General features: G+C 46.9%; 1 protein-coding gene, 2 long non-coding RNA genes and 1 pseudogene across 3 annotated transcripts; 3 read left to right on the forward strand and 1 right to left on the reverse strand.

Annotated features, from left to right (window-relative positions):
- Window positions 1–1,466: 1,466 nt before the first annotated feature.
- LOC119336383 lies at window positions 1,467–3,215 on the forward strand. Its single transcript, XM_037608395.1, has 5 exons — window positions 1,467–1,586; window positions 1,971–2,112; window positions 2,610–2,743; window positions 2,824–2,904; window positions 3,015–3,215. Exons 1-4 carry the CDS (start codon window positions 1,481–1,483, stop codon window positions 2,868–2,870), a joined length of 429 nt encoding a protein of 142 aa, XP_037464292.1. The 5' UTR covers window positions 1,467–1,480; the 3' UTR covers window positions 2,871–2,904; window positions 3,015–3,215.
- Window positions 3,216–6,842: 3,627 nt separating this feature from the next.
- Window positions 6,843–16,880, forward strand: LOC119337859 (annotated as a pseudogene).
- Window positions 16,881–17,144: 264 nt separating this feature from the next.
- LOC119337860 lies at window positions 17,145–18,944 on the forward strand. Its single transcript, XR_005163653.1, has 2 exons — window positions 17,145–17,535; window positions 18,369–18,944. It is a non-coding gene; the product is annotated as an uncharacterized LOC119337860 (long non-coding RNA).
- A 1,189-nt stretch (window positions 18,945–20,133) lies between these two features.
- LOC119340335 lies at window positions 20,134–21,833 on the reverse strand. The gene is made up of 2 exons (XR_005164495.1): window positions 21,384–21,833; window positions 20,134–20,498 (listed from the first exon to the last, which is right to left on the reverse strand). It is a non-coding gene; the product is annotated as an uncharacterized LOC119340335 (long non-coding RNA).
- Between the last annotated feature and the right edge of the window lie 1,634 nt (window positions 21,834–23,467).

Genomic DNA, 23,467 nt, shown 5'->3' on the forward strand with positions numbered 1-23,467 from the left:
CTTTCAACACTGCAGTGGATCTAGTAGTCTTTATGTTTGGCAGATCAAGGTCTCCATACCAAATGAAGACATTCAGATGGTTCTCCCAGTACTTCTATCTTCTCTATTTTCTTTTCACTGATGCCTTCAGTCATGAATTTTGGACACATACGGGACATATCCTCTCTCTTTTTTTGGTCGGGGACCAGACCGATGAGCTATGGTGTGCTATTAACCCATCTCGTGCTTAGTGAGGTTTCTACATCAGTGCAAACCGAATCGCCTGTTGCATAAGTCCTGGAGTGGGGTGGAGTGGAGTCGGCAATCTCCTTTTAGATGACCGATTACTTCTCTCCCATGGAAAGACTTCAAAACAAAAGTGAAGCAAGACGCTGTATGTTCTTTTTAAATGAAACTTTTGCAATTCAACGGTACACATACTTCCCTTTCATTTTCTTTTTTATAAGTGAGAACACCAAAAATGTCCCAAAAATCTAACTTCTTTCGTTTCCATTTTCTTAGCAGCAAAACGTAAATTTTATGTCAGACAGTGCTAATTAAGTTCAAGAGAAAATAAAATTCGATTGACAAAAAACGATATGTGACACACATGAGAGTTCTATTTGAGTTGTACCCCACGAAGAGTTGTTGATTTTCTAGAGAACCAACCTGTGACCGGACAATCAGGATGGCAGTGGTACCTATACTGGCCAAACCTCGGGCCGGGCCGGGCCTAGCCAAGCCCGACACAAAAAACTCAGGCCCGGGCCCGGCCCGGCCCGACCATCGGGCTTGTGTTTCTAGGCCCGAGCACGTAAAAGCCCGTCGGGCTTCGGGCCGGCCCGGCCCGACCTTCAGAAAATGGCAAAAACGACGGGTCCGGGCCCGGCCTTCGGGCTCAAAAACTAGGCACGAGCCCGGCCCGGGGGCAGCGTCGGGCCGGGCCGGGTCGGGCTTTTTCGTGCCGGGCCGGGCTTCTCATGGCCAGGACTAGTGGTACCCCAAAGCATCAGAGATCAAACCTTATGTTTGAGGCTTTGGTATGTCACTAATATGAATTATTCTCTCCTCCTAAAGAATAAAATATTCTTTTAGTAGGAGACGATATTTCAATCTATAGCAAGGACTTCATCAATCTTCAAGCTGGATTTGAGCATATGGTGTCTGCGTTTCTAAAAAAGTCATTTTTTTATGAAAGAAGAAACACAAAACATGAGCTCACCCGTGCGACCGACGAGGGCCGTTTAGAACAGAAATATTATTTGATTCGTCAAACTTTTATAAAAATAGATAAGAAGCAAGGTTTCTCCCTTTGAGTGAAAAAACGAAAATGCGAGAAAACGGCCGGCCGTCCGCGGCGAATCTAACGGCCGGCGGCGACGCCGTATCCCACTAGCACGGTGAAGCCGCCGCGTGTCCGCACACGCGTCAGTCCCTCGTCGGCGGCCGCACTCCCTCGATTCGCGCCGGCGGCGACAACTTCCGCTTACGCGCGCGCGGTATGGCGTCCGTGGTTTGCTCTCCCCGCCACCACCACCGCTCATACATCTGCCGCCGCCTCAGCTCCGCCCCTCCCGGCCACGCCCGTCCCCGGAGCGGCCCATCAGGTATATTCCGCTCTCAGGATCCGTTTCTGATAGCTCCATCCCGGTTCCCGCCGTAGGGTTGCCACGGTATTTCTGGTCGCGGTTAGGGTGTGCTCTGCCTGTACTGAAATCTCCAATTTGGTACTCGTCCAAGTGCCCAATCGACTCCGAGGCATGAGCGCAGAGATCAGGGATTAGATTATTTTCATAGATCAAGTGACATCCGACTGTCCCTGGAATTTATTCTTTCTGAACTACTAGGAATGTGCCTGGAATACATATAGCATCTACTCTCTCCGTTCCAAAATAGATGACCCAACTTTCTATTAAAGTTAGTACAAAATTGAGTCATCTATTTTGGAACGGAGGGAGTATGAACTAGGAATTTATTTTGTGTTTATGCAGGATTGAACACCACAAGGTTCCTTCGTTCCCATCCAATGTCCACCGGTAGGGGCTGTCCCGCATCGTGTGCATCCATGGAAGCATCCGACAGCAACCAAGGACCAGAACATCTCATTGTCCTGGTTCATGGTATCATGGCAAGGTAACAGCCATACATTTTAGTCCCCACCATGGCAGTTCACAAAAATAGGATGAGCTGCATATAAAAAAACACACATTAATTCCCCTGTGCCTCTTTCTCGAGAGCTTAATTTCATTGTTACTGGCTACATATTTCCTTTCGACTTGGCCTGGATTTTGGCCTGATTGGTATGAAATTACAATTCAGAACAACCCCCTTGCTCATTGATGGTAGTGCTATTGCCGGCTGTTCTCTTTGATTTACCTTTTTCTGGATTTTTAAGATGCACCATAATTTTTCGAAGTGTATATGATGAGTAAATTGCATGGCATACATCTGTACTTAACTGTCAAAAATCAAAATACACTCCCGTATTTGTAAAAAAAAGGTTAAAGCTTTGAAAAATGCTAAAGGTATATTTATGTTTGACACAATTTACTCAACAACGCTTTAGTCAACCCGTACTTAGTGGCGTTTTTACTGATGATTTCCCCTTGTTCTTCTTTGAGTATATATAGCCCCAGTAACTGGACATATGGGGAAGCAGTTCTGAAAAAGAGGCTAGGCAATGTTACTGGCTACATATTTCGTGGGTTTTTAAATCTGTTACCCGACATGGAAAATACCGAGGAATATCACCAGATGATGGAGGGTAAGGAAATTTGTGCTACCTCTATGTACTAGATTTCTTCCATTTGCGCATATGAAAATCAGTTCTTTGCTCCAAAACAGAGGAGATGATTCGTGGGTTGGAGGAAAGTAGACGTCAACTTCCATGAATCACTGTGGCCCTACTCTACTCACAACATGCATGTATGTAAATCAGTAGATGTGCATCCCCAAGAGTCCCCTGAGGACATACATTTTCTGCTTGAATACATCATTTTCAAAATCATGAGGATGCATGGTACGTACCGATGCAGGTTAAGAACGAGTGGCTTCACAGTGCTGGTGTCGGTGTGATCGCCCACGTCGCGGTCAGCATGAAACAGACATGTCTGCCCTCCAGCCTGTGAGATTTGCACCTGGAATGCTGACATTCGGCACGGTTGAGTTAGTACTCCATCCGTAAACTATACATGGCAGTGGAATGTGAGGGAGGCTTTATGAGAAATAACTATACATGTGGCTATGGTGATGAAAAAAGGTTGTAATACATAGAGACACGGATTAAAGATCGCATGTCACTGGTGACAAGTTTCGCAGTCCAGAACCTCATAGCCCCAACGCAGATGATTGATATGATGACCACTCATAATATGAATCGTATTATTCACTCCCTAATTAATCAACTCGATCTCATTCACCATCGGCTGGAAACGTAGCCATCAAGATTTTGTGCATTTGCTGCCGCAAGTGAGAATTTAAGTATGTATACATGCGCATGAGCAACCCTGATTGATTAAATAATTGATAAAAATCAAGCAGATGTAGACAAAATCGCTTGTCTCGATCGGTGCTCATGCATAGTAGGCCCAGTTCGAGCAGCCCAGCTCGGCCCACGTAGGACGACAGATGCAAAAAGGAGCTACGGCCAGGCAGAAACGATGAACAATACAACGAAAAGTTTTTAACGTTCTTTTAGTACCACCTCAGATAAAAAAGACTAAACGGGACGAAATCAAGAATATCATCTTGCTTTAATTGTACTCTCTCTGTCCGAGAAAGCTTGTCCCTCAAATGGATGTATCTAGCACTAAGTTGATGCTAGATACATCCATTTAAAAAACAATCTTGGGACAAGCTTTTTTGGACGGAGGGAGTAGGTATAGATAAGGCCAGCACTCTGCGCCGGCGCGCCGGCCGAATTTTCGGCCTTGGGCTCCAGTAGCCGTCAGATCTGGCATCTCATCCTTCTTTGACTTCATCTTCAACCTCCGTCCCCACAAGCCTCCACCCGCGCGCCTCCGTCCTCCTACCCCGCGATCACCCGCGTCCTCTCCCTGTCGCCGCCGCTCGTCGCAGCACCCCACGCCCTCTCCCCTCGTCGTTCGCCGCTTGTCGCCGTCGACGCTCGTGAATGCACAGACTTGTCCCCTCGGTTGAAGCTTTTTAAAACTCCGGTTGAAGCTTTTTTCGCTTCGGTTGAAACTTTTTCCACTGTTTGAAGCTTTTTTTCATATTGATTGAAGATTTTTCTATGGTTTGGAGCTCCCTCATTTGCCGGTTGAAGTTTTCCACACACCAGTTGAAGTTTTTTCTGTTATTGAAGCTTTTTTCCACATCCATTGAAGCTTTTTTAATGGGGTCGAAGCTTCTTCCTGGCCGGTTGCAGCTCCTACGTCCACGCTTGCAACCTTGCCGTCGAAGAGCACAACTCCCATGGCCCCTGTTGGCCATAGCCAGCCCTAGCATCAGCATTTGTTGTTCAAAGCTTTTTTCAAGCGCTGGTTGAAGCTTCATGCGACACCGGATGTAACTTTTTTGTTGTGCAGTGGTTGGTTGCAACATTTGTCATCGCTGATTGAAGCTTTTTTTCACATCGGTTGTAGCTTTCCAGACCGCCCGTTGCAACATCAGGGGGTGTCTCCCTTGGTGCCCCCAGCTCGCCGTCCGCCTCGAGCTTGTAAGCCATGGCTGCTTTGCATGTGAGCTCGTAGGACGGTTCGAACATCCTGCATCGCCAGTTGCAGCTCTGGGGTAGTAGCCGATTTGGGGAAGACATGGCCGCTAGAGGTAGGTAATGTTGTGGAGAGAGAGAGAGAGAGGGAGGGAGGGAGGGAGGGAGGGAATTTGGTGCTCACCGCGCTTCGGGAAGACGGGATCGTCGGTGGCATATGGTGACCAACGCACAAAAAGAGAGAGCACATGCAGGAGCTGAGCAGGTAGGCAGTCGTGTGGGGGAGCGACAAGAGAGATAAAGGGATAAGGTAGGGGATGGATGGGTGGACGGTAGCAGCGGTGTGAAAGGGATAAGGCACGAGATAGATTTTTTTGCGTGGGGCCACTACTCGCTCATTCGCGCGTGGGAGACGACCGGTGCAAGCTTCGGCCGGTCTGCCGGCTCGAAACATTTTCCTATATTTAACAGCAAAAGTACTAGGAAACGAGATCGTAAGGCACCCAGCAGAGGATCTTTCCCCTTGGTCGCCCCCGTCACTCCCATGGGTGATGGTCGGGTGAAATCCTAGCTCCGCCGCCCCCTCCCCTTCTCTTCCCTCGGCGTTGCCGGAGAGCGCTGCCGGGTAAAGCCCGGGCGACGGCGGCGGCGGCGAGACCCTTCTTCCTCCTCACTAGGGATCGGTAGCACGAGTTGTGATTGCCGTCGGGGACGCGACGCTGGCATGAGGCGCCGCAACGGCGCGCATGTTCAGGCGAGCGGTGGGGCTGTGGTGGCTGCGTGGGCGGCCCTTGTCGACGATGGATGCACGGAGGGGATGCGGCGCGGGCTTCGCTGGAGGGTGCCACGTGTGCAGCTGCTGTTGTGCCTCGCCTGGGTGTCTGGTGTCCTGGGCGGGCCTCGCCTAGATCTGCAATTGCCAGATCCTGTGGTTGGTGGTGGCTGCCCCTCCGGTGGCGTCAGCCAGCAGCGTCTGATCGAGTGGGGATGGCCACCGGGGAACTAGTCCGTGGGCGTGGATGTCATGTGTTGCACTGCGCCGGGTCTTCTTCGTTTCGCTCTGTCCTTGGCGAGAAAGGGCGTAGTGGTTGGATGGTTGTGGCCCGATGCTCCGTTGGCGATGTGGAGGTCCAGCGGTGGCCGTAGGTGGTGGCTCGGGTCGGCAGCGCGACTGTGGCTACGGCGGTTTGTGGTCGGTGACGGGGTGCGGGTGGTGGCAGGTGCCCCTTCTTCTCCTGGGCCCGAACCGGCGGCGCGTGAGTTGCTCACGCGTCTAGGGTGGCGATGACCCGGGGCTCATGCTCGGGAGAGGCCAACTGTGGTTCTGAGGTGGGTCGGAGGCTTTGCTCCGGGTAGGTGGGCTAGGCTCGGTCTGGGTTTTGTGCTAGTGGTGGTGGTCGTGTTAGCGTTGCCTCGGTGCGCGGATCGGCGCAAGTGACCACGGACATGTCATTGTGTGAGCTCACTTGAGCAAGGGCTCGGGGCTGGCTCGCAGACGGTTGTCGGCAGTTTCAGAATCGTGTCCCCCCTCCCCCACCATTCCACCAGTGATTGGCTGGGGACGCAAGTGTATGTGTCTCCTACTGTTGAGTTTAGGTGTGCTAGGTCGTAGCGTGAGGTGTTTAGATCTTTCGGTGCTCATTGCTGGTAGCGGAGTCGCGTGCGTTCTACGTGTGCCGGATATCTCAAGACCGGCTTTGTAAGAGGGCTACCTCATCATCTCAAGAAAGTATTACGAAACCAAAATTTAAATAAATGAAAATACCTTTTTTTGGAAAAAAATATGTATGTGAGAAAAATCATAAAATGGGAAAAGTAAAAATTCATGTTGAAAATGGAATACTCTAGAGAAGACTAGAAACTACAAATGGCATAAATATTGTAGAAATAACAGGGAACATAGGACTAATAAGAAAATAAAGATGGGAATGAATTTTAAGCTTCAAAATACAGTTTAGTTAATCTTTGCTGAATTTAGTACATTGTAAAATTTGTGTCCTTTTTTTTTTCCTTTATTTGTTTCATTCACAATGCTTGTCATCTGCCCCTTCTCCAAATCTTGTGGGTTATACCAGTTTCTGAACATTATCAAGTTTGGACTATCTAGTTTTGTCTCTCTTTTTTTCCCAAAAAGAAAAGAACACACGTTAGCGGGTGCTGATGCTGCTAACGCGCGAACACATGAGGCGAGACGAGACGAGACGAGAGGAGACGACCGCAAGTCGTTCCGGGTCCACGAATAATTTCCACTTCCACTACTTCGTGTCTGCTCCTTTCCTTGGTCTCTGCCTCTCTCTGGCGACTACGGTGGTCGCGCCGGGTCTCCCCCAATCTGCCACGGCGCCGAAGGTACTCTACTGCTCATCTCGTCCCCCTCCTCCTCTGCTCCATACGTTTCTTTCAGCCCCTTTCTTTTGATTCTTTTTTCCATTCTTTGTGGCTTCGATGTTGCAGAGTTGGATCCGTTCAACATTCGCTCAGCAGAGGTGGAGAGTTGCTCTTCGGTGTTCTTCAGGATGCTCTTCTTCAGCTCGCGCTCTCGATTGACCCAAGCCAGGTGATGCTTCTTCTTGCTCACAACTCACAACTTCAGCTTTTGCTCATCCTGAAACCGTGCGTGTAGATCCAGACCAAGGGGAGGCTCAGCTCTTGCTCGATCTGTAATCTCTTGTTTGCTATTTCTTTTACTGTATAATTATATTACAGTAAAAGTGTTAAAATATGTACATCAGGAAAATAAAAAGGAATAAGTACGATAAAAAGCAAAGAGAATAAATGGTCAGTGGTCAGAGCTTAGTATCTATCCAAGCTCGGAGGGATGCTGCATTTTCTTTTCGTTTTTACTCTGTCCAGCTTTTCCAAACAAAATCAGATCATGCTTTCCCAAACAAATTAATACCGCGGCTTTTGCTCATCCGGTGCTCCTCTGAAAACAACTAGTAGGATTTTTGGCTATTCTGATGTGAATTTATTATGTGCAGAACTGGATCTGTTCTCCACTAGTTCATCTTGGGTTGCTGTTACAAAGCACTCTGCAAATTGGATTTGAAGGAGCTGCTATTCAAGGTACCCTTCTGCTTCTGCTTTGGAAAGAAGCAATGCGTAGGCGCATAGTGTACTGTTACTTTCACGACCAATCAAGTTCAGGTTTTCCTCATTCTGTCTTCCGAAAAACATAATGTTTTTATTGCAGAATTTCACGCCAAGGACAAAGCTGTAGCCGTCTGTATATCCAGAGCAAAGGCAAAAAAAGGGCGAGATATGGAGGTCGCTGCTGGGGCGATGGGCCCCGTCATCCGTAAGCTCGGCGAGCTACTCGTCGGAGAATACAACCTGGAGAAGCGAGTAAAGAAAGGTGTACAATCGCTCCTAAACGAGCTGGAGATGATGCACGCCGTGCTTCGCAAGGTTGGCGAGGTGCCATCGGAACAGCTCGAGGAGCCGGTCCGGTTTTGGGCTGGCAAGGTGAGAGACCTCTCTTGCGACATGGAAGACGCTGTTGACGACTTCCTGGTGCGTGTGGATGAGGGTTCAAGCAGCAACCCTACTGTTGACCGGTATGAAGGCCTGGCCCATCTTCACTGTTAGTATAGGGCCCAAGCCCATGTGTGTGACCTAGATGAGAGCAACCAGAGTTATATGCGTGTGTGACACACGGGAGTAGGAGTTAGCCGCCAGACACACCAAACCACATGTATGCGGGTATGCCTCTCTCGTTCTACATGGTATCAGAGCTGGGGCGAGGGAGGAAGGCGCCGGCGGTAGAGTCGCCAGCGAGGCGGCGGGGTCCGGCGGAGGACGAAGGCGGCGGAGCTGGGCGCGGGCTGCTGGAGAGGAGCACGTGGCGCGGCTGCGCGGAGGTGCAGACGTGCAGTGAGGTGTGTGCGTGTGGAGCTGCTGCTGAGCTTCTGCTGCTGGTGCTAGTGGAGAAGGAAGTGCTGCTTGTAGCTGCGGCAGAGAGAAGGGTGCGGCTGCTGTTGGGGGTTGGTAGAGGAAGAAGAGGAGGTGACATTGCTGCTGCTCGCCAGAGGAGGAGGCTGGCTGAACTGCAGGTGGTGCTGCTGCTTGCAGGTGCTGGGTGCTGTTGGTGTAAGTTTTTTTTTTCCGCTGCTGATTGAAGAAGAAGAAGAGGGGAGGCAATCATGGGGGCTGAACTCACTGCTGCTCTAGAGAAACTTGCGCAGCTCATGACTGCGAAGACCGAGGGGTTACCTCCTGCAAGTGGCGCCATCATTGTGCCCCACGCAGATCAGGTGTTCAAGCTTGAGCTCATGCCAAATGATGTCAAGCTGAATGGCGTGAGCAGCTACCTGAGCTGGTCGAGGCGCGCCTTGTTGATCTTGAAGACAAAGGGTCTGACGGAGTATGTTCTTGGAACGGTTGAAGAACCGGCTGACAAGGTGAGCCCAGAATGGAAGAAGTGGAGTGTCACCGACTCTCTGATTTTGGCCTGGATGTTGAACTCCTTGATTCCAGCCATTGCCATGTCTGTTGAGGCATTGCCAACTGCTTCTGCTGTGTGGAGCATGTTGTTCACAAGGTATTCCGGTAAGGGAAACCTGATGCTCATGTCTCAAATTGAAGACAAGATTCATGCTGTTCGTCAAGGTGACAGAAGCGTGCTGGTGTATGTGAATGAGCTGCAACACCTTTGGGCAGATCTGGATCAGTGTGATCCCCTTGAGATTCCACATGCAGAGTCCATGGAGCTTGCCAGGAAGTGGGTTGAGCGCAGGCGTGTGGTGCAGTTTCTAAAGGGCCTAGATCAAGCTTTTGAGAGTAGACATGCTGCGATGCTACATCAGCCGACACTTGTGACCCTTGATGAGGCCATTGCTGCGATGTCCCAAGAAGAGGTACGCTTGCAGTCGAGAAGGGGAGTTGGAAATGAATCTGCTTATAGGGTGGCTGACCAGCGAGGGGTGTGTCACAATTGTGGTCAACCAGGGCATATCAGCCGTTTCTGCATTGGACCTAGGAACGTCAGAGGCCGAGGGTACAGTGGTGGCAGTAGCAGCCGAGGTGGTTGGAATGTGAGTCGTGGTCGGAATGGGAGTGGCGGTTCTTGGAATGCTCCCCATTGGAATGCTCATAAGGCAAATGTAGCTGCTTCACCTGCAGGGAAGCAGCCTGTAGGAGGACAGGAGACTGCTCCCAGCTATGCCAACTTTGTTGATACAAATGAAGGTAACATTGAACACGCATCAATCGCAGCCCATAAAATAAACTCTGAATGGGTGCTTGACTCTGGAGCATCACAACATGTTGCTGGAGACTTTAATGAGTTTACATCTTATGTTCCACACTCTCTTGCACATCAGAAAAACATTCACACAACAGATGGCACAGCCCAACCCATCATAGGTGTTGGGACAGTCAACTGCACGCCGAGTCTTGAATTATCCTCAGTGTTGCATGTGCCCGCTTTTCCTGTGAACTTAGTATCCTTGAGTGCTTTGGTTGACCAAATAGATTGCCGAATAATTCTTGACAAAGTTGTGTTCTTGATCCAGGAGAGATTGACGGGCAGGAGTCTTGGGACTGGAACAAGGCGTAGGGGGCTGTGGTACATGGACCGCAGCATGCCGGGCCAGGAGGGATTGCACATGCTAGCTGCAATTGCTGAGGATAAGGAGATTAGAGCACTGATCCATCACTGTAGGATGGGACATGTGTCTTTTGACAAAATGTATCAAGTATTTCCTGATGTAATGAGTGGTGTGGACAAGAGCAAGCTGAAATGTGATGCGTGTGAGTTTGCTAAACATACCAGAAACTCGTATGTGAGTAAGGGGATCAGGAGCATCTCTCCTTTTGTGTTGATCCACTCTGATGTATGGACATGTCCAGTGTTATCTGTCAGTGGTATGAAGTACTTTGTTACGTTCATTGATTGTCATTCTCGGATGACTTGGGTCTATCTTATGAAACATAAAGATGAAGTGTTTCAGTGTTTCAAAGTCTTTTATGCACTTGTTCAGACTCAATTTAATGTGAAAATTCAAGCACTCAGATCTGACAATGGCACCGAATATGTTAACAAGGCCATTGGTTCCTTCATGTCAGACAAGGGCATCCTGCATGAAACATCTTGCCCGGACACACCTCCTCAGAATGGGGTGGCAGAGAGGAAAAATCGCCACCTGCTGGAGGTGGCCCGTGCATTGATGTTCACCATGAATGTGCCCAAGTTTCTATGGAGTGAAGCTGTCATGATGGCCACCTTCTTGATCAACCGCACACCATCCCGGGTGACAGGTATGAAATCACCGTGTGAGTTGGTTTTCACAGAAAATAAATTCCCAGTTCCCCCCAAGGTGTTCGGTTGCACTTGTTTTGTTCGTGATCACAGGCCATCAGTCAATAAACTGGATCCTCGGGCAGTCAAGTGTATTTTTATTGGGTATTCTTCAGGACAAAGAGGGTACAAATGCTGGAGTCCGTCTGAGAGGAGGACATTTGTGAGCATGGATGTTACGTTCCGTGAATCGGAACCCTTTTATGGTGAGCAAACTGACCTAAGCGTCTTGTTTGAAGAACTTGACCAATGTCTCCAACCGGAAATTGGTCAAGAGGGGGAGAGCAGTGATAGTGATAATGATAACTGTGGTGGTGCCGATTCAGTGCTGCAGCAACCAATCGAGGGTGATATTCCGGTACAGGGAAGCGAACAGCAGCCCCAAAAAATGATAACACCACAGAGTGAAGGACCGATTGTGACTGATGGGGTGCCGAGTCAGGCAAGCGGTGCTCCCACCCAGATCGGTTGTGTACCGAGGTGGACGGTAGAGAAAGAGGAGCAGCTAAAGGTGTATTCACGGAAGCAAGGTGATGCTTCTCATAGGTGGCAGAAGGTGAATGAGGAGCGTAATCCTCAAGTATATTCAAGACGACAGCATCATGTTCAGGGGGAGCAGCCAACACAGATGCAGGGGGAGCAACAAGGCAGCAATGCAAGCTCAGTTGACACAGAGGACTTGCCAATTGCTTTGAGAAAAGGTACTCGAGAAAAAGCAGGGATACCCGGGCCAAAGTATGGGTTCGATGTCAATGATATTGGAAATTATGTTTCCTATGAAGCATTATCTCCAGCCCACAAATCATTTGTTGCTTCTCTTCAGCTGGTGTCTCTTCCAACTGATTGGAAGGCAGCAAAAGTGGATCCAAAGTGGCGAGCAGCTATGATAGAGGAGCTGGAGGCATTAAGTAAGAACAAGACATGGGTACTAACACCTCTTCCAAGAGGAAAGAAGGCAGTTAGCTGCAAGTGGGTATACACCGTGAAGCAGAATGCAGAAGGGAAGATTGAAAGGTACAAAGCAAGGCTTGTGGCGAGGGGGTACAGCCAGACCTACGGCATTGACTATGATGAGACCTTTGCTCCAGTAGCAAAGATGAACACTGTGAGGATTCTGATCTCCTGTGCAGCAAATTTCGGGTGGCCTTTACACCAACTTGATGTGAAGAATGCCTTCTTGCATGGGGACTTGAAGGAGAAGGTATACATGGATATTCCACCTGGGTTCTCAACTTCTGAGACTGCTGGTAAGGTATGCAGGCTAAAGAAAGCTCTTTATGGACTGAAACAGTCTCCAAGAGCTTGGTTTGACAGATTTAGACGGGCTGTGCGTGGCATGGGGTATGGACAATGCAATGGTGACCATACATTGTTTTATAGACACTCTAAAGGAAAAATGACCATCCTTGCAGTTTATGTTGATGATATCATTATCACCGGCGATGATGACATAGAGATAGCAAGGTTAAAGGGGTGTCTGAGTAAGGCATTCGAAGTTAAAGATCTTGGTCGACTCAAGTACTTCCTTGGTATAGAAGTGGCAAGGTCTGGAAAAGGAATAGCTCTTTCTCAGAGAAAGTATACCCTGGATCTCCTCTGTAATGTTGGCATGTTGGGTTGTCGAGCTGCTGCAACCCCAATTGATCAAAATCATAAAGTGACCGCCCAATCAGGTGATCTGGTGAATAAAGAAAAATATCAGCGATTGGTGGGAAGATTATTGTACTTGTGTCATACACGACCAGACATTGCATTTACAGTAAGTGTTGTGAGCAGATATATGCATGAGCCTAGGAGTGAACATCTCGAGGCAGTATATAGAATCCTGAGATACTTGAAGGGTTCTCCTGGGAAAGGATTGATATACAAGAGTCATGGACATCTTGTCGTGGATGGTTATTGTGATGCTGATTGGGCCAGCTGTCTGGATGACAGGAGATCAACCTCAGGCCATTGTGTTTTCGTAGGAGGAAATCTAGTGTCTTGGAGAAGCAAGAAACAACCCGTTGTTTCCAAATCAACCGCAGAGGCTGAATATAGAGCCATGTCTCAGGGATTGAGTGAGTTGTTATGGACAAGAAATCTATTAGGAGAGTTGAAGATATTGAAGACCAGTTGTATGAATGTATGGTGCGACAACAAGTCGGCAATTAGCATAGCAAACAACCCAGTTCAACATGATAGAACCAAACATGTGGAGATTGACAGATTCTTTATGAAAGAAAAACTGGATGCTGGGATTATCAAGATAGAGTATGTGAGTTCAGGACAACAAATTGCAGATTGCTTGACTAAAGGACTGGGAACTAGAGAATGCAGTTCAGCATGTGACAAGATGGGAATGATAGATATCTACCACCCATCTTGAGGGGGAGTGTTGACCGGTATGAAGGCCTGACCCATCTTCACTGTTAGTATAGGGCCCAAGCCCATGTGTGTGACCTAGATGAGAGCAACCAGAGTTATATGTGTGTGTGACACACGGGAGTAGGAGTTAGCCGCCAGACACACCAAATCACATGTATGCGGGTATGCCTCTCTCGTTCTACACCTACGAACATGAGGAATCGAGTCAAGAAGTTCCTCAAGAAGACCACCAAACTGTTTGGCAAGGGCAAAGCACTTCATCAAATCAGTGATGCCATCAAAGAAGCTCAGGATCTCGCCAAGGAGTTGGCGGACCTGCGTAGAATGTACGAGCTTGACACTCGTAGCACTAGCAATGGTGCTACCATTGACCCTCGTGTGTTAGCTCTGCACAAAGATGTAGGGGAGCTTGTTGGCGTTGACCGCACAAGGGATGAGCTTATCAAAACACTGATTTGTGAGGACGGGAGTTCCAAGGAGCAATTGAAGACCATCTCTATTGTTGGTGTTGGTGGGCTAGGCAAGACAACGATCACCAAAGCAGTTTATGAAAAGATCAAAGCCCAATTTGATTGTGTGGCTTTTGTCCCGGTGGGTCAGAACCCAGATATCAAGAAAGTTTTCAAGGACTTGCTCTATGGCCTTGACAATGAAAAGTTCACTGACATTCATAATACATCAAAGGATGAAAATCTACTCATCAAGCAAATCAGTGATTTCCTTGTGGATAAGAGGTATGCAGCACATTGTCCTTTTGTATATATTTTGGAAATGTGTGAAGTACTGAGATGTATACTGAATTTCATATCTTCAATTTCTTATTTGTTATATTTCTATATCTGTACTATGTTCTTCTTTAGAAAATTCTACTTCTTTCTTTTTGCGCACGCGCCTTATTTCTGTTAGTCCTGTATACTTTTAAGCAATTTCTGTTGCATTTCTTAATCTTTTTGCATGCATATCCTTAGTGGTTGTATAAGCCTATGGTTTGCTTTAGTACCTTACAGTTCATCCTTGTTACAAACTTCAGTTGTATATAGATTACTTGCCAACTAATGATGTCAAAATATTTGGCATAGGTACCTGATCGTGATCGATGATATATGGGAAGAGGAAATATGGAGATTTAAAAATTGTGCTTTGTATAAAAACAAACTCCATAGTCGGGTAATCACAACAACCCGCAATGTGAGTGTGTCTGAAGCATGTCTCTCTTCCAGTGATGACATGATTCACAAAATGGAACCTCTTTCTGATGAAGACTCACAGATACTCTTCCATCGAAGAATATTTCAAAGCGAGGAGAAATGTCCAGAAGATTTGCATGAAGTATCAAGAGAGATATTGAAGAAATGTGGTGGTGTACCATTAGCCATCATTACAATAGCTAGCCTTCTAGTCAGTAACCAAAGGATAAAGCAGAAAGAAGAATGGATGCATGTGCACAGTTCGATGGGCCGTAGAGTTACGGAAGGTGGTATTGTGAAGGACATGAAGAGGATATTATCACTCAGCTATTATGATTTGCCATCCCATCTGAAGCCTTGTTTATTATATCTAAGCATCTTTCCTGAAGACTCTGAGATTAAGAGAGATTGGCTGATATGGAGGTGGCTTGCTGAAGGGTTTATCCTAGATGACGAAGAAGAAACTAGGCTGTTTGAGATCGGAGAGAGCTACATCAACGAGCTTATGAACAGGAGCTTGATCCAGCCAGCAGAAATGAATGAGGAAGGAACGGTAGTAACTTGCCGTATACATGATATGGTTCTTGATCTTATATGCTCACTGTCAAGTGAGGAGAATTTTATCTCCATATTGGATAATGCTAAGTGGCATGCACCTAATATGAAAAGGAAATTCCGCAGGCTATCACTTCATAATATCAAGGCAAAGGTTCAGAGCCATCATTTTGACAGCACTAGACTGTCAAATGTGAGGACCTTCGCTGTTTTCTCTCCTGTTACCTGTGATTGGTTGCCATCTCTCTCAAGCTTCCAATTTTTACGTGTGCTGGATCTTGGAAATTGTGGAAGCCGTGAAAGTAGCTCTGGTATCAGTCTCAAGTATGTGGGGAATTTAATTCACCTAAGGTACCTAGGGCTTGAGGATGCAGATGTTTGCAAACTCCCAATGGACATAGGCAAGTTGCAGCTTTTGCAGACACTGGATGTAAGAGGCACTAGTATAAAAGAATTACCTGGAAGTGTTATTTAGCTCAGAAATTTGATATGCCTATGTGTCAAATATTGGGTGAGGCTGCCAAAAGGAATGGGGAACCTGACATCCCTCGAAGTGCTAGAACAAGTAGGCTTATCCTCATCTCCTCACATTGTGAAAGAGCTGAGGCATCTGACAGAGGTTAGGACACTCCATGTTGACTGTGAAAACATGGACGAGGATCTGATTGATATGTTAATCGAGTCTCTAGGCAACCTGCACAAATTGCAAAATCTGCGTATTGATGATGGTGGCAGATTGAAAGACCGCATGGGTGAAAGCTGGGTGCCCCCTCCAAACCTCCGTAGTTTTGATTCATGGGACACCTCTTTTACTTCGTCGTTCTTGAGACTTCCAAACTGGGTTAATTCAAGGTCGCTTCCCCTCCTCTCCACCCTGAAAATAGATGTGGAAGAACTGCAAGGGGATGACGTTCAGATCATCGGGATGTTGCCTGCTCTTCGGTTTCTGCGGCTGCGTGCAGGTCGCGTGATGGGAACGTTGGTTGTGAGGGCCGATGCATTCCCATCTGCGAGAAGTTGCATGTTCATAGGGTTTCGGATGCCGCCGTGCCTTTTTCCACCTGGAGCTATGCCGAGGGTTCAGCGCCTTCGGTTCTGGGTCTCTGCGCGGTCGATCGCGAGTGGTGAGGTTGACTGCGGCATGGGCCACCTCCCTTCTCTCAAGCACGTCGAGGTTTATTTGCGGCATAAGAATTCCAGCGATAAAGAGATTGAGACAGCCAAGGCTCAGCTGAGGCGTGCAGCAGAAGCCCATCCAAAACGTCCCACCATTGAAATCTTTGACATTTATTAGTGCTGACATGCCTCTGCCGCCACTAAGGTACTGTCTACTCATCTGAGCAACCATGAATCCTCTTTCCCTGAATAATAACCTCATTACCATACTATTTGATTTATCCCTTCTAGTTCCCCCATTACAGGCCTTCAATAAAATCCTGGAGTCAGGCGTGGATGCTGTTCCAACATTTCGATAGGCAACAAACAATTCACTGTACCGCCGCAGCTCACAATAAACCAAGGCTCATTCCCTCCAACGTATGTTCAGATTCCGCCCTTTGCTAGACGGAGGCCTCCGCATGATTGTTCATGACAAACTATTTGTTATTCTTTCTGCATATGCTTTCAGAAACGCTGCACCTCCTTTCCTTTATTATTCAGTCTTTTTAGGACTCGTACAATAAAAGGTTGCATTCAGTTGGCACTATTTGTAGCACTACTGCCTCTACGTGTATTTGATTCTTCACATACAGCATCGTTTTGTTTTTACTGGGCTACTGGCTTATTCAGTCAAGGCACGTACAATGAAAGGCAGTTGGTTGAACTCCTGCTGCAGCTCCAGATTTGCTTCGTGTTGTTCGTTAAGCTTTCTCTTCTTGCTGCAACTCCTGTTTTCGAGCTCGTGAGAGATAGAGCCACAAACGCGAGTGAGGGCTTTTGTGGCCGAGCATCAGGTAGGCCGGTATCCTGGCTGTTGGAATGGGCTTTGAGATCTGGAATCTGTCAGCTTGTTGGCAGGCTCGTGTCGGCTCGTGTCAGCCTATGCATCCATATACGGTTTGGGATACAGCCCGCGCGTACATGTTTGGCCCATCAGCCTGCTCGTGTCCTCTCTGCTCAACCTGGGACGCTCTTTCTCTGTCGTTCTCGTTCCTGTTCCGTCGCCCAGCCATCCCCCTCCCTCTCTCTTTCTCATCTATGCGTAGTTCCCGCGGTGGTGGTCGTCGGCGACCACGCTCCCCTTCAGCCGTGGCCAGGAGACCGGGTGCAGCCCCACCCTCCCTCGGCTCCTGCGACCGAAGCGCCGGCCCGAGCGCTCGTCCTCTTCCACTCCGACAGCCAAATCACCTGGATCCCGCGTCCTCTTCCACTCCGGAGACCGGATCCCCTCGAGTTTGCGGAACACCGGATCTGTCCAGGGCGAGGTCCTTGTCCACGGATCCGGCCGGGAGAAATCATTTTCTTCATTGTTTCCGTCGGTGAGGCTGGATCACACCTCATGTACTTAAGCTTTTATCTTAGATGGGTTTCATCTGTTCTAGATTTGCACGTTTCTTGGCAATTTCAAGTTTGTTCCTTATATTCCTTTGGTACGGCTGATTTGGCTGCATGGCTCGATCCAGATGTATACCATTTGTGTTGATAATCTAGAATAGAGTTCTCTCTGATGCTTGTACTTTTGTACAGATGTGATTTCCTTTTGTTTGCTTGTAATCCCCTTCGTTTGAACTTGATAGGTCTCTCCTCATCCTGTTGCTGCCTAGATCCGAATTTACTGTGATGTTTTTAGGCAATATATGTGACGGATAATCATGAGAGAAAAATGTTATCCTTACCCATGCGTATGTGCCACATCGGCTTAATTTTTTCCAACCTGTGTTCTTTGCGGTGCTAATTCATACAGTCCCAACTTTTTGCACTGACCATTCTCATGTAAAGAAAAAACCTAAATTGCTCCTTTGCTTGGTTTCTGATGGATAGTATCTATGGGTTAGATCTGCAGAAAACAATGATGATGCATTTGTGGTTCCTGATCAGCACCATGCTGATATGGTCTGTGATCTCAACCCTGAAGTAGAAGGTGTTTAATCTGAAGCATTTTCCTATTTCTGCAATCTTGTAGTATTGCCTTCTTGCCAACTCACATGTGCCATGGATAGATACAAGTGCCCTTCCCCAATGTGCAGAATTGGCGGTTGTTAACATCTTTGTTATGCCTAGCATCAGAAATTTTTGTTAGACATTTTTAACATATATCTTCTGTGTTTTTTTGCCAACTCTTTCTAATCCATATTCCCTTCAAATTCCGCAGATTTGTCTTAGGTTCAGTTTAACTAAGAATGCAAGATGACAAAATGCGACAAATGGTTGAAAAAATGTGCAGTTCTGCCCCCAGAGAAAAAGATGCCATCCAACAATATGCATAGTTGGGTTCCTTGGAAACATCACCCTTGAACTTTCTGACAGCTTGGAACAGATGCTTCCACACATAACCTCCCTAGTTCGATTCTTTCATTTTGCCTATGTTGTTTTAGTGCTTCCAAGAATATGTGTACTGTAGTCATGCCTGGCAGTGGGAGCAAGCACGTGGCCCATCACAAAAATTGCAAAAATGCAATATCTCTAAGCAAATATGCATCTGGTGCCTTCAGATTGTGTGTTTCTTTATCACTGAGACAAATAAGCATCTTGATCGATCTTGATATAACTAGTTTCCTCATCAGGTGAGGAATTCTTCAGCTTTTACTTCTTGATTTAGTTGGTTGATGATGTTTTCATGGCTAATGGTGCTTTTTTCTGTTGTTAAAAAATGCAAATGATTAGGTTCTATTGATTGCTCCTACGAATGCAAATGATTAGGCATAACAGAGTATGTTGGAAATTTGTCTACCCTGTGTGTGATAATCTGTTGATTGCTCCTACCAATCCTAGTTACGTTCAGACATGCACCAGTGCAAATGGCATGTGGGACGATCAGAAGATTTGTGTGTTAATGTTGATGCATTAAATGTACAAATATTTTTATTAACATGGTAGTAGTTTTTCAGCTACTATCTTGCAGGGTCAGGTCTGTTTACCCACTAGTTTATGCAACATTCACAAAAATCTTAATTTGGTTGTTAAGACTGTCAGATTGCCGGTGGTTAGACAAAATTCAGTGCTCCTGACTCGGTCATTATTGTTATGCGCAACTTGGCATTTGCCCCTGATCCTATAAATTAGTTTTACAGCTTCAAAATCGACATCATCTTGGTGGGCTGCTGTTTAGGCGGCCTAGTGATTTGGTTATTTATTAATTATTACTAGATCCGTGTCTGCTGGACATAGTTAAGCCACGTGTGCAATAACCGAGCTGGTGGTCGGCCGTGCCTGCCGGGATTCCTTCGACTGTGCCCGTGGGAAATGTACTATGTTCAGTATGGAGAGGATGTGGAGTCGAATGGACCTGAGAACAACTACTTAAATGCCTAGATTCTGTACCTACACGTGATAGCTGGTCTGCCCTCAATACACGCGATGGTGCAGCGATACGAGGGAGCATGAACCAGAAATACCGGGAGGACACACATCCCTAGCGCACGTGAATGGCCAGGATACCGGCCTACCTGATGCTCGGCCTCCATTCGCATTTTCCGCACAAACGCTCACTATTGATCTTCATGACGGGGAAATGGGAGAAGTCGCAGCAGCGAAGAGAGCAGAAGCAGATCGTGCTCAGGCTGAACAGAGTGGGCAGAGCTGAGGACGCCGAAGCAGAGCATGGCGCGGACGCTCCACACACGCCCAGAAGCCAGCCGTCCGATGTGCCAGCAACGGTTGGATCACTTTCCGGTGGCACTTGCTCGTCTGAGCAACAGACGAATGGATGTGTGAGATTATCCCGCAATATTAGTCTGCCTTTTTAACTTGCTGTTTGGATGATAAGATCATCAGTCTTGAAGCAACAATAAATACTAAAGTATTTTGAACTCACAACAGATTAGGCTTTAAGTCTCGGTGGAGAAGATTTGCTGAATGTATATACTTGAAGCCACAAAGGATCTGATAAAGGAAATACTGCACAAAAGAAGGAACAGTTACACAGAACATCCATATCAGATTAGGTACAGTTTCTCAGACCAACACAGAAGATTGCAGATTGAAAATAAGTGACCATTCAAGAAATCCACTGATTTCTCATATGTGATCTAGCGTCAACTTTTTTATGCTAGAAACCCAAGTAGGCACTGACAGTATAGCAAATAGTTTTTCCATGGAGCTTCTCCACCAAGGATTATCTGATGGTATTTGCGAAAGTAGAAACCCAAGTAGGCACTGACAGTATAGCAAATAGTTTTTCCATGGAGCTTCTCCACCAAGGATTATCTGATGGTATTTGCGGAAGTAGAAACCCAAGTAGGCACTGACAGCATTTGCATGGAACTTCTCCACCAAGGATTATCTGATGGTATTTGCGAAAGTAGAACATGATTTAATATTAGCAAGACGTTGTATTGTCAAGAAAAGAGACCACTCTGATATCAAGAAAGCACTTCTATTTAGGAAATCATCCCTTAAAATGATGATGCATGGCAGCATGGGTGTGTTTGACAAAGAATAGAAAAAAGAATTGCTAGCATTAAGTACTCCCTCCGTCTAGAATTACTTGTCGCAGAAATGGATAAAAATGGATGTATCTAAAACTAAAATACATCTAAATACATCCATTTATTCGACAAGTATTTCCGGACGGAGGGAGTAGTATACTAATATGTCAGCTCTCATGCATGCACTACATGTGAATATGCGATGAACTTGTTCAACTCCTCCCTTTGCTCGACCGAATGTTCAGAGGTGCATTAATTGAAACGTTCTAATAATATGTTATATCCTTTCTAAGAGGTGAAATACAATACACTGTGTTTGGATGTCTGTATTCGAGGCCTCCGTATTGAATTGGTTTCAATTCGAATTCGGACAGGAAACTGCAATGGACATGAATACGGATTCGGTTGTTTGGGTTTTAACTGAGTTGGCTCACGGAATCCTACTCAGGTTTCAGTATGGAATCATGTTTGGATGTGAAACTATAGAATTGCATAGCGATATTAGTATATGCATCAAAACAGAAGTTTTATAATGTGTGACTATAATTGGATGATTATGTAGCAATGTTTTATCAAATATTCTAGAAATCCAGGGTGACATCATATAATATTGATGCAAAAAATAGTTTACACCAATAAAAGTACAACACATATAGTTTAAATAGGTGTAGTTCCAAATTCCCAATGAAAAGCAAGATCTGCACCAGCATATAAAAAGGTAAAAAAACAAGGACTCTTACAATGCTAAGCAATTGGTTGCTGGGAAGAAGAGGAGAGGCAGGGAGTGAGACTTGAGTATATGAAGAAGAAAGAGTAGAGAGGCAGGGGAAGAAGAGGGGGCGGCTGGATCTGGTGGCTATGGACCAGAGGAGGTTGGGACACCGCAGGCACAAGGCAGAGGAGGAGGGACAGGGGAGCACGGGAGGGAAGCTGGAGCACGGGAGTAGGAGCTGGAGCGGCGGCGGACGGCTCGGGCAAGGCCATGGCGGCCACGGGCAGAGGAGAAGCCAGCAGCGGAGGAGGAGGAGGGCCGGCTAGGGGGGCAACCGCAGGGGAGGAGGAGGAGAGGACGGATCTGCCGAATACCGGAGCAGGAGGACGGCCGGCGAGGGGACTTGCCAGGGCGCCGCCGTCTCCTCGTTCCCCTGCTCGCGCGGGTGGAGGTGTGGGCAGTTTCCATGGTCCAGTTTCAGTCCGTTGTTTCCATTTACAGCCCAAACATCCGAATTTGTATTTTTAGAATACCAAATCCAATACAGGGCCCCAATACAGACATCCAAACGGGGTGTACGGTACTAATTCAGTATTATTAGTGTATAGTATTACAGTTCACCTGTGTTGGAGAACTAATCTAATTACACTAGTACTGAATACTATACACAGGGTACTAGAGACAAGAATTACCATAGCTAAACAATGATCTAATTACATAAGCAAATTTATCATACAAAGAGAGGATGACAAGATTTTAATTTCATATGAAACATACTCCCTCCGATACATCCGTAAGTAGACAAATTTAAGACAAGAATTTTGAAACGGAGGGAGTATAAAGGATGCTATGCTACCCGCCCTTCTGAAGCCACCGCGTGCGCCACCCTCGTTGGGCCGCCAGAATTTTACTTTTGACTGCTGGCGTTCGGTGAGCTGTTGGTTCTTTCACATATGCGGCTGCTTGAGGAGTCGATGACAGGTGGGCTCTTTCTCTGCGGGGTCCAGGAAATCAGCTGTCGTTTTCCTTTCTCAGCATGCATATGGATTTGGAGGAGCGATGAAAACCTAGCGATTCATAGCGGCGGAAAATATCCCCTCCCTTCCTCCTCCTCCTCTGCCACCACACCGTCTCCTCCCATGCTCTCCCCTCCGCATCCCTCCATCTCCACTGGACCAGCCCCTCAACCTTTCCGCATGGTCACCCTTCTGGGACCTCGCCCTCCGGCGAGCTCTCCCCCTCATCCAACCTGCTCTAGGATCTGACCGACCGGGGATGACGAAGAGGGTCGCCCTATCCGCCTGTGTGCCACCACAGTAAGGCCATGAGGAAAGGCGAGGATAAAATGGCCGCTGGAGAAGCACGCAGTGCAAGGGGAGGAGGTGGTGTAAGAGCGCAACAGCGATCTCAGCAGCTCGAGGTTCTTCGGTCCAGCAACTCCCACTCACCTTCCTCCCTATCTCATATAAATTTATCTTTGTTGTTGTGTATTTTAGTGGTTTGGACATGGATTTGAGGGACGACAAGCCTCACAGGAAGGCAATTTGATGGAGGGAGGCATCCATGACCTGAAGTATATGGATTCAATGCACACTATCAATTTGCGGGTACAAGGTGTTCTCATTATGCTTTGGTTCTCCAGTCTCTTTTTTTGTTTCAGAACTTGATATTTTTTAATATGTGGTCATACCAGGCAACATAAGGTCTTTAGTGTGCATTATCTCATCTTAAGTTTCTCATAATCAGTGTTCAGTTGAGCACAAGTACAATCTTGCTAAAGTTGTGCATTGTGCATTATCTCATCTTAAGTTTCTCGTAGTCAGTATTCATTTGAGCACAAGTACAGTCTTGCTGAAGTTAAAAAGATAAAAACCTTATCCTTGGCGCAGGAGGAATATGGTCTGAATTTGATTTCCTTTGTTAACAAATTCTCATCTTTGATATAGATGGCATTTTCCACATTTAGTGTGTGTTATTTTTGCAGGAAAACATTTAGTGTGCTTTGAATGTAAAATTCTAATTTTTACTCTCTGAAGAATTGCAAGGAGGACAATAGATTAGCTCCTTCTGATATCTTGGTTGATGCCATCAGTGATATTTAGCCCTTACTTT

Source organism: Triticum dicoccoides, chromosome 7B (assembly GCF_002162155.2).
Source record: "Triticum dicoccoides isolate Atlit2015 ecotype Zavitan chromosome 7B, WEW_v2.0, whole genome shotgun sequence".
Lineage (NCBI taxonomy): Eukaryota > Viridiplantae > Streptophyta > Magnoliopsida > Poales > Poaceae > Triticum > Triticum dicoccoides.